This window comes from Zygosaccharomyces rouxii, assembly GCF_000026365.1.
Source record: "Zygosaccharomyces rouxii strain CBS732 chromosome D complete sequence".
NCBI classification, from domain to species: Eukaryota; Fungi; Ascomycota; class Saccharomycetes; order Saccharomycetales; family Saccharomycetaceae; genus Zygosaccharomyces; species Zygosaccharomyces rouxii.
Genome location: NC_012993.1, coordinates 945,703 through 959,992, shown reverse-complemented (window position 1 = coordinate 959,992; position 14,290 = coordinate 945,703). Strand labels below are relative to the sequence as shown.

The window sequence follows — 14,290 nt, the reverse complement described above, 5'->3', positions numbered from 1 at the left end:
GTTTGAATTACCCCGATAATGTGAATGAATAGTATTACTTGATTCGAAATTTCTCATTTTCTGTCATTTAACTAAAATTACTTCAATTTAGCAAATTCATCCAAAAGTGCCTTACCCAAATGACCTGGAGACTCGACAACATTAACACCAACACTTCTTAGAGCTTTCTTCTTCGACTCGGCATCGGTACCGCTACCTTCGACAATAGCACCACTGTGACCCATTCTGACACCCTTCATTTGACCGGCAACAGTACCAGCAATGAAAGAGGCAACTGGCAATGGATTTGGTCTGTTGAAATTGTATTCTTTCAAGAATTCGGCGGCTTCGATTTCTGCCTTACCACCGATCTCACCAAGCATGATAATACCTTCAGTTTCCTTATCTTCTAGGAATAATTTCAAAGTATCAATGAAATCGGTACCTGGGAAAGCGTCACCACCCATACCGATAACAAGAGTTTGACCCAAACCAGCCAAAGTTGTTTGTTGGACAGCCTCGTAAGTCAAAGTACCACTCTTGGAAATAATACCAATCTTACCTGGCTTGAAAATTCTGGTTGGTTGGATACCAATTCTAACATTGGAGCGTGGGTTTATGATACCTGGACAGTTTGGACCCACCAATCTGGTCTTATCTTGAGATTTCAACATTTCTGACACGTAAAGCATGTCATGTTGTGGGATACCTTCTGTAATAGCGACAGCAAGTGGGATTTCTGCTTCAATTGCTTCCCTAATGGCACCAGCTGCAATTGGTGGTGGGACAAAGATACCGGTTGCTGTAGCGCCGGTTTCTCTTACGGCGTCTCTAACGTTGGCAAAGACTGGTTGTCCCAAATGAGTTTGACCAGCTTTCTTTGGATTAGTACCACCGACGATGTTTGTACCGTATTCTTGAGAGATTTTAGCGTGGAAGGTAGCTTGTTTACCGGTAAAACCTTGAATGATGACCTTTGATTCCTTAGGTAAAATCAAGTTGTTGATAGTTTTATCATTTGGTGTTGCCTTTCTAGAGAATTGACGAATACTAGGGCGAACGATGTTTCTGAACATGATGAAATTAATTTTTCTTGTTTCGTAAGCTTAATGTCAAATAAGCAATACCAATTGATTCCAATGATATCAAAGATTATCCAAATTTCGAACTTGCTTATAACCTTATTGTTGCCCTTCGATCCGTTGTCTTCTTTTAAACTGTCTCGAGAGGACAGAAAAAATCGTCCGAATACGCGTTTCGGAAATTTTAATGCGACGACGGGTAAGTGATGGAGAGCAGAGCGGGTACAAGAGTATGGCAGAGTAGAGAGGTATCTACATGTCTATAGACGCGCATAATAAGATGCAGTATCGCTGTAATGGATATGTTTAATCGATTCTACGGCTACAGATTGTGTTTACTGCGAAGTGTGTCTGTCCTTTTGTCGTTAATCGCAGTCCGATTCTTTCTGGTTTTGGTTTTGTTGGTTTGTTTCGTCTTCGCTTGTACAAGAAAATGTTGTTGAAGACTCGTTGGGGAGAACGAGAGAGAGAGAGAGAGAGGGAGGCAATCAGTATACTACTGATAGATGCTACGGAGTACAGAAGGTCTATCATGACGGCTTTCGGTGACGCTACGTTCGATTCTTCCTGGGTAACCGTTCGTTGATAATGATAGCGGCTGTTTTGGCGTTTTCACATTTGTCCATTGCGTTTGTATGACCTGGTTTTCCCCTGAGTATGACCAAATTTTCTCATTTGTGACGTGGGCTCGGCTTAAAGGAGCTTTTAGGTCTCAATAATGGCGAATATTAATTGCGCGTGATTATCGGCGCCCTCGCACAGGGGTACTGGAGAGCGCCTGTGCAAATCCTTTCATCCGAAGTACAAGCGCAAGTGGTTTAGTGGTAAAATTCATCGTTGCCATCGATGAGCCCCTGGTTCGATTCCGGGCTTGCGCATTTCTTTTTTTCCTTTTTTGGTAATCGATCATCGCAAGCGGATCATCAACTACGAACCTGTTTTCCCTCTATTGATGTCTGATTATCTCAAAGAAGATTCATATTGATAAAATGTCAAAATTGAAAGGATTCGACATTTAATATCAGTTAACAAGGTTAGAAATGGTCACTCTTGAACCATTGAACGTTGAAATTTGAAAAAAAGTAGAAACAGTCAACCGTTTTCCCTCCTAGTATGAGCCAGGAAGCTGAATCAGAACCAGTTTACGAAGAACCAATCGATATTCCGTTGGAAGAAGAGGATGATGATGACGAAGACGATGAGGCCGATGAAGTCGGTGAATCACATACCCCATCAACTACGCAGCAAAAATTACGAGCTGAAGCTGAAGCTCATGGAGATGCTGATGAAGATGAAGATATGGATACAATGCATGCAAATGCATCAAGAAGTGGTACATCAACACCTTTAGGTAATGCGAATACTGCTGCTGGAGACGATGACGAAATGGATGATGATGAACTAGATGATGACGACGGTGATGAAAATAATAAGAAGAGAGATTCACAGGGTAAGTTTAAAAAATACCCTAAGCTAGATCCTGCAAAGGCGCCACCAGGTAAAAAGGTTCCGTTGCATTTACTGGAAAAGAGAAGACTGGGTAGAATTAAGGCAGCCGAGGAATTTGCAAGAAAATTGAAGAAAATTGGTATTGAAAAAGTGGAAACGAATACGTTACCACCAACAGGCCTTTTCCAACCAATGATTTTAATTAACCAAAAGAATTATTCTTCAGATTATTTGAAAAAAGATGAACAAGTGTTTGCACTTAGAGATAGGAAGGTTCTCAGAAATAATACACAAGTACCTTCAATGGCAAATACACCAGATGTAGCGGACTTGAAAAGGGAAAATGGTAACACGACCGAGTTAAACGAAGCTGCCGGCGACGAAGATATTGATTTAAGTGATGCAAATACAACACTGGTTATACATCCAGGTTCCAATTCTTTAAAGGTCGGTTTTGCTAAGGATGAATCGCCATTCGTAATACCTTCATGTGTTGCAATTCCAAAATCTGAACTTCATAACCAAATACCAATGGATCAAAAAAATCAAACTTGTTATACTAGAGACCAGCCGACTGAATTTGAAGAGATTAAAGCTGAAATGCAGCACAGTTTTAGGGAAAGAATGAGATTTTACAAAAGGAAAGTTCAACCAAATGCACACGAACAAGTTATTAATTTTAACAAAGTATCTAAACCTGAATTGATAGAGGATAAAAATGATTATAACCGCATTAATTGGATTACAACCCCTGATAGACGTTATTACGGTGCAGATGCACTTAGATGTTCTAAAGATCATTTCGTCATAAGATATCCCATTGTCAAGGGCGGTTCGTTTAATATAGCTTCACCAGATTACAGATCTTTACAAGATCTCATGGGTGATTTTACTGGCCTCTTAGAACACGTGTTAAGATCGCCCAGATTTCAATTGAAGAGATCACAGTTTGCTCAGTATAAAGTTGTACTGGTAATACCTGATCTCTTTGAAAAGAGTCATGTGGAAACTTTGATCAGATGTTTGATAACGGAAATGCAATTCCAAGCAGTTGCCATCATGCAAGAATCTTTGGCTACGTGTTATGGAGCTGGGATTAGTACTTCAACTTGTGTGGTGAATATCGGAGCTACACAGACAAGAATTGCATGTGTTGATGAAGGAACAGTTTTACAAGATAGTTGCATAACGTTAGACTATGGTAGTGATGACATTACTAAACTATTTGCTCTTTTCCTTTTACAAAGTGAGTTCCCATACCAGGATTGGGACATCGAAACTGCTCATGGGTGGCACTTGGCGGAGGAATTAAAGAAGAATTATACAACTTTTCAAGATGCTAATGTGACTGTACAACTTTACAACTTTATCAAACGTATACCGGGCCAACAAGCTGAAAAATTTGATTTTAAAGTGTTTGACGAAGTAATTTTGGCACCTTTATCGCTTTTCTATCCGGGAATAGTAGCACAACTTAGGAATGAATTAAAACCTCGATCTCAAAATGAAAAATTGGAAAGTGAATTGCCGATATCAAGAGATATTTTCACCGATAACCTTGACGACTGGAGATCATTGTCACAGACAGAGTGTTTAGATAACCAACTGTATTGTGGTAATCAAGATGAATTTCAAATGTTGTGCAAACTTTTAGATGCACCATCAAGATTGGATGAATTGCAAGCAGAAAATCGATTGGAACCAGATATAAGGCAAAATTATGCACCATTGGAAAAGGCAATTGTTCAAAGTATAACTAACGCATGTCTATCGTTCGATGTTTCAAAGATGTCATCGTTTTATTCTAATATTTTAGTGTGTGGTGGTGGGTCTAACGTTCCTGCATTCGATTTCATTTTAACCGATCGCATAAACATTTGGAGACCAAGAATATTGAGCCATACCTCTTTCCCCGATTTATACAAAAAACTTTCAAAACAGATTAAGGATATTAAAAATTCAGTTAAAAATGGTGAAGGTAAATCCAACGGACCTCAAGAAGATGAACAATTAAAAGAAAAAGTGCAAGAAGTCATTAAAAAGGAGCTTGAACGTTATCACGAACTTATTGAGTCTCAGAATAATGCAGATCACACTTTACCAGTTAGTGTACTTCCACCACCAAGAGATTTAGACCCCGCAATACTGATATGGAAGGGTGCAAGTGTTTTAGCCCAGATTAAGCTTGTAGAAGAACTGTATCTGACTGGAGCTGATTGGGACATCCACGGAAGTAGAATTTTGCAGTATAAGTGTATATTTACATATTAGTCTTAAAGATAGGTGAATACCAATTGAAGCAGAACAGATGACGATAATTAATCCGATCGAGTACTTTGAATCCAGACTGTTACGTTACCTTTTATCATATTTTTCCTTTTTCTGTTTTATGATTATTATTATTATTATTATTATTATTTGGTTGAGAAGTAATACTGTGCCTTATCCCGTTACTCTCAGATGAAATGACTAGTTGGGATGGGTAAATTGAGATTGCAATGATTAAAATACAGATTACGGTTGAAGAGTTTGCGGTGGAAAATGATTTGAGTAGTTGTCCTGAATATTCGATAATTAAATGCTTAATAAAGATCAATCATAATGGGGAGTGTGATCACGGTGATTTCAACAACAACAACAATAATAATAATAATAATAAAAAAGAATTCATGAGGAAAAACGCCCTAAATGTCTACAACTTTACCTTCTTTGTAGGTGTCATTTCGCCATCCAAAGGTGAAGCTGGTCTTTCATCATTTAATAAAGAGTAAACACCGCTACTTCCACGAGTGTTCTCCGACGAGCCTAATGATCGAGTTGGGATTGGACGTACGATATCTCCTTGTTCCTTAGCCGATGGTGGTCTTGGCGGTTCCACCATAGTCATCGTTTGTTGTTCTTCTTTAATAGGCGCCGCGCCTGCGCTCGCACCCACGCCTTGTCCCGCTGGGGTTCCTCCTGAAGCAACATGTTGATGACTCAAAGAACCACTCCCACTACTAGAATCACTATTGTTACTTGAATGAGAGTTTTTGGACGCTACAAGGGAAATTTTAGAGCTACGGTCTGTTTGTCTTGGAGCTCTATAACCAGCTGCAGATGCAGTTACTGGTGATGAATTCATAAAGGGCTGAGGGTGAGAAGGCGACATACCTAGCATTAAATTTGGCGCTGGAGCCAGTGGATCCATTAAAATACTCATATTTCTTTTAGATCCATTACCTGTTGATTCAAATGGATTCATCATCATCATTCTAGGACCGCTAAAATGATCTGTTGCTTGAGGTGGTGGAGGAGGTGGTGCTGGTGTTGGTGCTGGTACTGGCGCTGACGAAGCCGATCCAGTTGTCGATGCTGGTTGTACAACATTCACAGCAGATGAAGGTCTTGCAGGAACAGCAAATACATGCTGTACTAAACTTGGTACATTTGAATGAGATGTGGGTACTGAAATACTTGAAAGTGGACGATTCTCACCAAAACTTCTTTGTGATGGTTGTTGAACTTGAGCATCGGAATTTCGATGCACGCGGCTCATTAATAGAGCCTTAAAACGAAGTAATTCTTGTTCAAGGCCTGAGAATTCTTGAGGAGATGGTTCTGAACTAGTTTGGATAGTCACTAGTGATTCTAACAGTTCTAAAACATGAACCATATCCATGTTAACACCCTTCAAATAACCTAAAGCTTCATCGTGTCGATACTGAAGAGAATTGTATTCGTATCTGAGAACATTGTAACTTTGTGAGAGTTCCGCATACCTAGACTCCAAAAATGGATCTGAATTATTAGGTGCAGGTTGTGCAGTTGGGTGGTTTGGAAAAGATGTATACGTCAAAGATGGATGCATCTGTGGCGTCTGTGAGGTGAAAAATCCTGGTTCTGTTTCTGATAATATACCACGTTGATGTTGTTGTTGTTGCTGTTGTTGTTGTTGCTGTTGTTGTTGTTGTTGTTGTAGATGCAATTGATGCTGGTGCGGCAGATGCTCGTTGGTTGGTTGTTGATGTTGTTGTGAATGCGGTATGTGTTGTGATTGAGGTTGCCGAAGCTGCTCTTGTTCTTCGTCATGAAATTGGACATTACCAAACATACTTGTAATTGAGCCACTGGTACTGTTTGTATCATTAGTACTACCACTATTGGTATTGGTACCAGCACTCGAGTTATTTGTATGGCCGTTAGAATTCGAATTTTTCCGAACGCTAGAATGTGAAATGTTTCTTGACGATCGCCTTTTGATGTATTTTAGTCCTTCTATGTCACCGCGTTTAAAAAGGCCCGTACTGTGCCTAAATTTCCAAATCTTGATATCTTCTTGAACATCTGCATTACTATTATTGTTATTATCACTACTATTACTATTATTAGTGCGACTATTACTAGCGCTGTCATGTTCGGAACTCTTGCCATGATCATTAGAAACTTTATGGAAGCCATACATGTTTAGTTGCCTAACAAAACTAGCAATATTAGTATGTTTGAAGTAAGTGGCCAGCGCCCTGCTAAATTTTTCAATAGGTCTAATCAAAAATGAAAGACCACTCGGAGACCACCAGATGAGATCTTTCAAATCATCATCCTCTAGTATATTATAGAGTTTGTGAATGAAGACTGTACTTTGTAATGGTGGATGAGATGAACCACTACTACCACTACTACCATTGGATGCTGTTCCTGAGCCTGTTCCTGAGCCTTGTCCTGGTACTGTATTCGAATTTGCATTTGGACCTGTCATACTTCCTGCTGCAGCACCTCCCGGTGGAACCGCAGATGGACCGCTTAAGTTCGTACTGGTTTGTGTTTGACCAGCATTTGAGTCAGACATATCTTCTTGATTCGCCATCCCCTCCCAGTCGATCTATAGAATAAAAAGCGGTTAGAAGTACAAAGGAACCTCTTCTTTCACCACTCTTCAACCTCGCCTAGATCGGTGAAACATTAGAGTTTGACAAAAAGAAATCAATCCTCTCGTCTTTTTTTTTTTCCCAGAAAGAGCTTATTTTTTATTTTCTCGTCCTCTTTCCACCATAGTTCCCAGTTCGATGTAAAGCGCATAATAATAGTCGTAGCGCAGCTAAGTCAATTTGAGTAATTGTACCTAACTTGCGTGCATATTTTTTTTTCTTTTTCCCGTAGTTGCGTGAATATTACGTAGGAGCATCAATTCTAGGCAAGGGTAAAATCGAAATATGTGAGTCGGGGAGGGGAAAAAGCATAGTTTAACGAAAGCGACGGAAGTAGCCCATTCAACAGATAGCAGACCGAAACGGGAAATAACATAATAAAAGAAACGATGAAGAGATAAAATAGGAAATAGGAAACCGGAAACTGTGGCTGCATGACCCCTTTTGTGATTGATGTAACCCTGCATTAACAATGGAAGTTAGGAATGGTGGGATACTGTAGGACGTTTTTGAAAGGGGAAGAACGGAAATAGAAGCGAAATTTATCACCGCCCTGGTTTCAATATTTCTTGTGAGGTCCGGATGTAAAAGGTGAATTAAGAGGCTCTGTCATTCTGTCGTGTATTTTGGTTCGGGTTTTGGTTTTGGGTTTTCTGTTCGCACCCCTTAAGCAGCGTTCGTATATTGCCGCCCACGAAGTATCACCTAGGAAGCTATGAGAATGAACCGGCCAAACAGCATGATTATGGACAAAATGGACGGCTTGTGAGAGGAGACTGCTGAGAGTTGAAAGTTAGAATATGCCAGCTGGGCTGCCATTAACTACGTATCGTATCTTAGAAGAAAAACTGCACAAACACATCTATCGTGAATCATATACCATCGTCCCTGCCTTTGTTTATACGTTTATCTGCTGAAAAGCAAGCAAGAGTGGCTATAAGAAGTTAAGGTTTTCCTTAGCGGCTTGTTTCTCCCCTTATTTCAAGACTTGCCGCTGGTTTACTAGTGGCGGTCATGTGATGTTACCCGGCTTTGTATTTCGGCGATAGTAACACCCGCGCCGTGTTTTTTTTGTTTTTTCTCGCATCTACACATAACAATACCGATGGCAACAATAGTAACATGCATATATACTGATCTTTGGTGCAAGACCATTCTTAGCTTCAATCAAAAAACTAATCGCTGTACTTGTTACATCGGCTTGATATCTTGAATAAAAAATGTTCAATACGTATAGATTTCTTTGAAAGAATGATGGAATAATTCTTGACATGATCTATGACACCGCCCTGCTCATTTTCCACATGATCAAAACCCAAATAGATCCTGTCATGCATCAAAGGAGATACGACATTGGAATGACCGTTTTAGGACATATACGAAAACATATGCTCTAAAAATGCATCAATTAATTATTTTCGGCTCGCCATTCTGGATAATCCATTTTGGGGCATATGGAGTAAATCATTCTTTCGAGGAATGCAGTAAAAAAAAAATGTTGCAGTTGTCCGATATTAGACGTGTAAGGACGTGATTTTTCTTTTTTTTGGAATTCTTGAATTCTTCCTCTCTCGGTTGTTGTTGCTATCATCATTTCTTCTTTAGGACACTTCCAATAACTGTACTTCAGTTAAATGGGAGTTTCACTTGCATCTATCGGTGTTTTCGAAATTTAAAAAGAGATAACAAAACGTTAATTCGAAGGAGCAGAAGGTCCAGCAGAATATGTCCAAAAGGTGTAATTTGAGCAGCGTAGAAAATGGAGAGTTCTGTCATTGAAAATTAGTACTCTACATGGTTAATGTGAGCGGTACTTTAGGTTAGCTTGTAATAATTGCTTCACATTGTGTGGTGTATGGGGGTATAGGATCAGGGTCTCTTTTTTTCCTTCAATTAAGTCCTTTAGGTGAATTCACTGTAATGTAACCCTATAGTTGGAAATGAGACAGAGTTATAGACATATAGATTGACCAATATACGCAGGGGTTCAATGAATGCTCAACAATCGTTGATTGAAATGGGGATCACCCCTGAAGTTGCTCAAAGAGCTTTACAACAAACTCATGGTAATCTCGAAGCTGCCGTGAACTATATCTTTAGTGGTGAAGTGTCAGATGATCAGCCCGTAAATCAACCTCAGAGTGCCCCCATGCCGGGGTTTGCACCAGGCTCTCTAAGTGGAGTCATGACGAATCAAATAGATGATGACGAGGATGATGATAGTTCATCGAGTGAACGTGAGCTCTCTCCACCACTACCTCCAAGGGATTCACCTGGTTTTTCAGGAATGAGTGAAGGTGTAGAAATAGAAATCCAGTCGCCAAAGAAATCTCTGGTCACCGATCCAACTGTTGTAATACCGTTACCACACTCTTTATTTGAAAATTATTTTGCACTTTTTTCGCTTTCGATGTGTCAGTATTTACCACATTTAATGGCGAAACCCGAATTAGGTGATTTGATGTACAATCCTAAATGGGCACAGGGCTCCTCGGATCCATCGACTTCTTTTATCCAACAGCTACAAAGATTGTGCAGTGTTGTGAATGCGTCTTTCTCTGATCGTTGTTACGTATCCGCTAAATTATTTGCCGCTGTACTAGATGCGCCCTTGAAAAGAAAACTGGCCGAAGCTGAACACTTACACGAAGTTTTGCCTTCATTTATTAGATCGCTAATTCATGCTCTGGAGGAATGTGGTTGCTATGCGGAGGACCAAATTAGATCGCTTTTCGTCTCGTCAGCATTATCATCAGAATGTAAATCTCTACTATCAGTGTTACAGTTTATGCCAGAAGAATATGAATCAAGCCTTTACGCTATGTTTAATGCATTACTATACCCGGAATTAGAAGAAGGTGAAGAAAGTGGGAATTCGCTTTTGGATTTAGCACCTGTTCTAACGATTGTGTTTGATGAAATGGATGCAGATACCGAAGTAACCTCTAATAGAGGTGTAGATGTACCGCTAGAATTTTACCCACAACTATACACTAAAAGTGTCAAAGATGCGATAGTGCGCCCCTTACAACAACAACGCAAAGCGGCTCAGGAGAGATCAAGACAAGTTTTAGCGGAAATGAACGGTTTAAAGAGTTATCAAGGTAAGGATACTTTGAAATTTATCAACAGCACTCTAGACTATCTACAGCGTGATAATCAATCGAAGGAAATTATCGATAAACTGGAATCGTTAAAGAATTCTATTGCTGACCATAAGACTCAACGAAAGAATGAATACAAGGAACTGTCACAGAAGTTACATGGAGAATGGAATCTTTCACATCCTACATATCTGATCAATGAAGCTATGGAGAGGGGTTTAATTGATGAACCATACCTGTTGGCAATGGTAGTTCTTTCACCTGGTCATTACTTACAGAGATCTCGCTCAGGCCAGTGGAAAATGATTCGTACAGATTCAAACATGATAAGGATTTCAGATTGTGCTCCAAGTCAAGTACAGGCCACCATTCGTCAACATACAACGTTCCCCTCCAAGACACCACTAATGCTGTTGTACGTCAAAAGTTCACATGTTTCAGTGGATACTATTGTTTCTAAAAGCCTCGAATCTAACGAGGGCATCACCAACTTTTTACGCATCGATCAAGAGGAACTAAATAAAGAATAAGTATAAATGGATGAGAGATGATCAATTTAAGCCGGGTTTGGCATGTAATCCTGTGAAAGGGTAGTGCTTGCGTAATTACAGTTGATGGAACAACTTTACCAGGCTTTGTCGGGGCCGCAAGTGCTTACGCTGTGCCGCCGAGTTAAAGTCTCGTTACTTTGCATGAGTCACGATCAAAGATCAAGCTCTGCTATGAGCTGGTCGAACGTCTTCCAACTGCAAAATCATTACATTGAGCGCTCATTAGATCATACAACTACATTTTTTCCGTACATTTTTTCCTCGTATTGCGATTCATCATCAGGATACCGGTAATCAGAGAGAAAGTGTTGTGCCTCGGGTTCTTCTTCCACTTCGGCAACCGGATAATTGAGTCTAAAATTAACTATGCCTTTATCCAGATTGGTACTGATTAGTTTACCTCTATTAACAGATGGATCGTCCAAGGGAATTTGCGCGATTCCCAAATGCTCGTCTCTTCGCATTAAATGGTATGATGTTCCACCAAAGATTAAGCTTGCTTCAGGCGGAGCTTGAAATCCAAAAGTTTCCTCGTAATAGGCAATACCCTTCTTATCACATTGCATAGCCTTTGTCCTGTGTAGAACTTTGATCTTACCGTTGCATGCTAGTGAAACGTGCAACCTAGCTTTACGGCCCAATTTTTCACCTGAAACAAAAGTTAACCGACCTGTATAATTAGTACCAGGATGAAGATTCAATTCAGCATTAACGCTTTCATCACGACTTCTCCGTAGTACAGCTTGTGTTCTATTTGAAACTGCAGTTCCAGCATTGACGGGACGTAGTGATTCTGGGTCGAGCACTTGAACAACAGCAGTGTCCGTATTGGGGATGGAGGGATCAAAATCCAATGACATCTTAGTATCCCGTACCCTCATGTATAGCAAGTAAAATATGTTATTCTTTATAGCATTCAAACCTCAAAAGTTCCTGGCTTCTTGGATGGAAGATCTACATTAAAACTTCCGCACACTGCGCGACGGAAAAAAAGTCGAATACCAAGTACACTGTAAGTAACAAGAATGTAGATCTATTCGCTCGAGGAATGCAAATGTCTCATTTACTCATCTCTTGTTGTTTTTCTTTTTATGTACATACGAATGAATGTATAAGGAATCATCTAAATAGAATGGAATAGTAATCTTCAATAACTCTTGAATTACAATTTCTTAATAACAGCTTCAGTGAATGAAGAAGTGGAGGCGCTACCCTTCAAGTCACCGGTTCTGCTTTCAGGACCAGCAGCAATAGTGGTCAAAACGGCCTTTTCAATTTGAGAGGCATGTTCGTGCAAGCCCATGTGGTGCAACATCATCACGGAGGATAACAACAATGCGGTTGGGTTTGCCTTGTCCTTACCAGCGATATCAGGAGCAGAACCGTGGACAGCTTCAAAAATGGAAACCTTGTGACCGATGTTACCAGATGGAGTCAAACCTAGAGAGCCCGCACTCAAACCAGAGTTCATATCACTCAAGATATCACCGTACAAGTTAGGGCAAACGGAAACAGCGTCGGAGTATTTAGTTGGATCGGTAACGGTGTTCAAAACTGCATTGTCAATCAATTCGGTTTCCAATTTGATATCTGGGAATTCAGATTGTAGTTCCTTTGCAACGTCGACGAAAAGACCATCAGACAATCTTTGGATAGTTGATTTGTGGACAACGATCAATCTTGGTCTTTCAGCAGCTCTTGCGTACTCGTAGGCAAATCTGATAACTCTTTCAGAAGCTTCTCTAGTGATCAATTTGATAGATTGAACGACACCTGGAACAATAGCGTGTTCAATACCAGCGTATTCACCTTCGGTGTTTTCTCTGATCAAAACCAAGTTGACGTTGTCATAGATTGTCTTGAAACCTTCCACGGATTTAGCAGGACGTAGGTTAGCGAAAAGACCAAAAGTTTTTCTCAATGTCAAGTTCATTGATCTGTGACCCTTACCAACAGGAGTGGCCAATGGTCCTTTCAATGCGACTAAATTGGTATTAATAGATTTTTGAGCTTCTTCGGGAATGGAAGTAACACCATTGACTAGAATAGGTTTAACTACGACAGACTCGAAATCAACTGGAACTTTAGCAGCTGCAAAGATGTCCTTAACAGACTTGGAAATTTCTGGGCCGATACCATCACCTTCGATGAAGGAAACTTTGTAGTTACCGGTTTTTGGGTCTGGCTTACCGGTGAATTTACCAATAGAGGGCTGCTTAGAGGAAAACATTCTAGCGACAGCACGTCTGCAAACTTGTGACTTAAACATTTCTCTAATTATTTCTGTTCTTAAATACAAAAATGTGATGAGAAGATGTTAAAAGGACCAATTAATCGATAAGGATAAAAAGTTTGTCAAAATTTTTGCAATAATAATAAAGAGAGAGAAAAAAAGCAGAGGGAAAAAAAAAAAAAGAAGAATTAAACTAAACTAAAATGAAATAAATAATAATAGTAAAGGTGATAAATTCCAGCTATTTATTAAACGATCTAACGTATAGGTTAAACTACGGTTAAATATACGGAAGGTTGTTTGGTCTTTCTACATTGAATTTAGCGTTTCAACATTCTACCTTTTTTTTCATCGGAGCCGAGACATGGAAAGTGACGGAGCCGAGAACGGACCAGTCGAAAACGACGGTAAATCGAGTGCGCTCCGGACCAAGAAGCCTTCATTCAATTTTGAATGCGCAAGTGGTTTAGTGGTAAAATTCATCGTTGCCATCGATGAGCCCCTGGTTCGATTCCGGGCTTGCGCAGAAAAGAAGTTTATTTTTTTGGCCGCTGGCACGACTCACCGCGTACATATACAATTGAGGAAAATAACGACCCAATTGCACAAGCTCGTGGGATTTTAATACTTTATATTACTTGCGAATACAGTACTTCAGGTTTCTAAAGCTATTCTCCAAGATATTGGTCACAATCCGCTCGTCATGTGAGATGCAAAATAAGTACACTGTAGTCACTACCCCTCATTGTACCTTTTCGAATATCAAGTTTGTATGCGCAAATGGTTTAGTGGTAAAATTCATCGTTGCCATCGATGAGCCCCTGGTTCGATTCCGGGTTTGCGCATTTCTTTTTTGTTTTTGTATTGCGTAGCAATACAAAAACAGAAAACTGAGGGTTACACCACTAGAGCATGCTTACCTACACTGTTCTCACGGCGGCTAATCCAAATTCTCATAGAGTTCAAGTCACGTGACTTTACCAAT

The 14,290-nt window shown here is 39.9% G+C and overlaps 6 protein-coding genes and 3 non-coding genes across 9 annotated transcripts; 5 read left to right on the top strand and 4 right to left on the bottom strand.

Moving 5' to 3' along the window:
• Nucleotides 1-77: 77 nt before the first annotated feature.
• On the bottom strand, nucleotides 78-1,055 carry LSC1 (succinate--CoA ligase (GDP-forming) subunit alpha; the record flags this gene model as incomplete). Its single annotated transcript, XM_002496881.1, has 1 exon — nucleotides 78-1,055. One exon carries the CDS (start codon nucleotides 1,053-1,055, stop codon nucleotides 78-80), a length of 978 nt encoding a protein of 325 aa, XP_002496926.1.
• An 813-nt stretch (nucleotides 1,056-1,868) lies between these two features.
• On the top strand, nucleotides 1,869-1,939 carry ZYRO0D11330r. Its single transcript has one exon. It is a non-coding gene; the product is annotated as a tRNA-Gly (tRNA).
• Nucleotides 1,940-2,174: 235 nt separating this feature from the next.
• Nucleotides 2,175-4,781, top strand: ARP8 (Arp8p; the record flags this gene model as incomplete). Its single annotated transcript, XM_002496880.1, has 1 exon — nucleotides 2,175-4,781. One exon carries the CDS (start codon nucleotides 2,175-2,177, stop codon nucleotides 4,779-4,781), a length of 2,607 nt encoding a protein of 868 aa, XP_002496925.1.
• Nucleotides 4,782-5,202: 421 nt separating this feature from the next.
• Nucleotides 5,203-7,356, bottom strand: SFL1 (Sfl1p; the record flags this gene model as incomplete). Its single annotated transcript, XM_002496879.1, has 1 exon — nucleotides 5,203-7,356. The coding sequence occupies one exon, from the start codon at nucleotides 7,354-7,356 to the stop codon at nucleotides 5,203-5,205; it is 2,154 nt and encodes a 717-aa protein (XP_002496924.1).
• Nucleotides 7,357-9,407: 2,051 nt separating this feature from the next.
• On the top strand, nucleotides 9,408-11,051 carry RUP1 (Rup1p; the record flags this gene model as incomplete). Its single annotated transcript, XM_002496878.1, has 1 exon — nucleotides 9,408-11,051. One exon carries the CDS (start codon nucleotides 9,408-9,410, stop codon nucleotides 11,049-11,051), a length of 1,644 nt encoding a protein of 547 aa, XP_002496923.1.
• A 248-nt stretch (nucleotides 11,052-11,299) lies between these two features.
• On the bottom strand, nucleotides 11,300-11,953 carry ZYRO0D11242g (uncharacterized protein; the record flags this gene model as incomplete). The annotated part of the gene is made up of 1 exon (XM_002496877.1): nucleotides 11,300-11,953. The coding sequence occupies one exon, from the start codon at nucleotides 11,951-11,953 to the stop codon at nucleotides 11,300-11,302; it is 654 nt and encodes a 217-aa protein (XP_002496922.1).
• A 281-nt stretch (nucleotides 11,954-12,234) lies between these two features.
• On the bottom strand, nucleotides 12,235-13,341 carry IDH2 (isocitrate dehydrogenase (NAD(+)) IDH2; the record flags this gene model as incomplete). The annotated part of the gene is made up of 1 exon (XM_002496876.1): nucleotides 12,235-13,341. One exon carries the CDS (start codon nucleotides 13,339-13,341, stop codon nucleotides 12,235-12,237), a length of 1,107 nt encoding a protein of 368 aa, XP_002496921.1.
• A 419-nt stretch (nucleotides 13,342-13,760) lies between these two features.
• On the top strand, nucleotides 13,761-13,831 carry ZYRO0D11198r. The gene has a single exon. It is a non-coding gene; the product is annotated as a tRNA-Gly (tRNA).
• A 248-nt stretch (nucleotides 13,832-14,079) lies between these two features.
• On the top strand, nucleotides 14,080-14,150 carry ZYRO0D11176r. The gene has a single exon. It is a non-coding gene; the product is annotated as a tRNA-Gly (tRNA).
• Nucleotides 14,151-14,290: the final 140 nt, after the last annotated feature.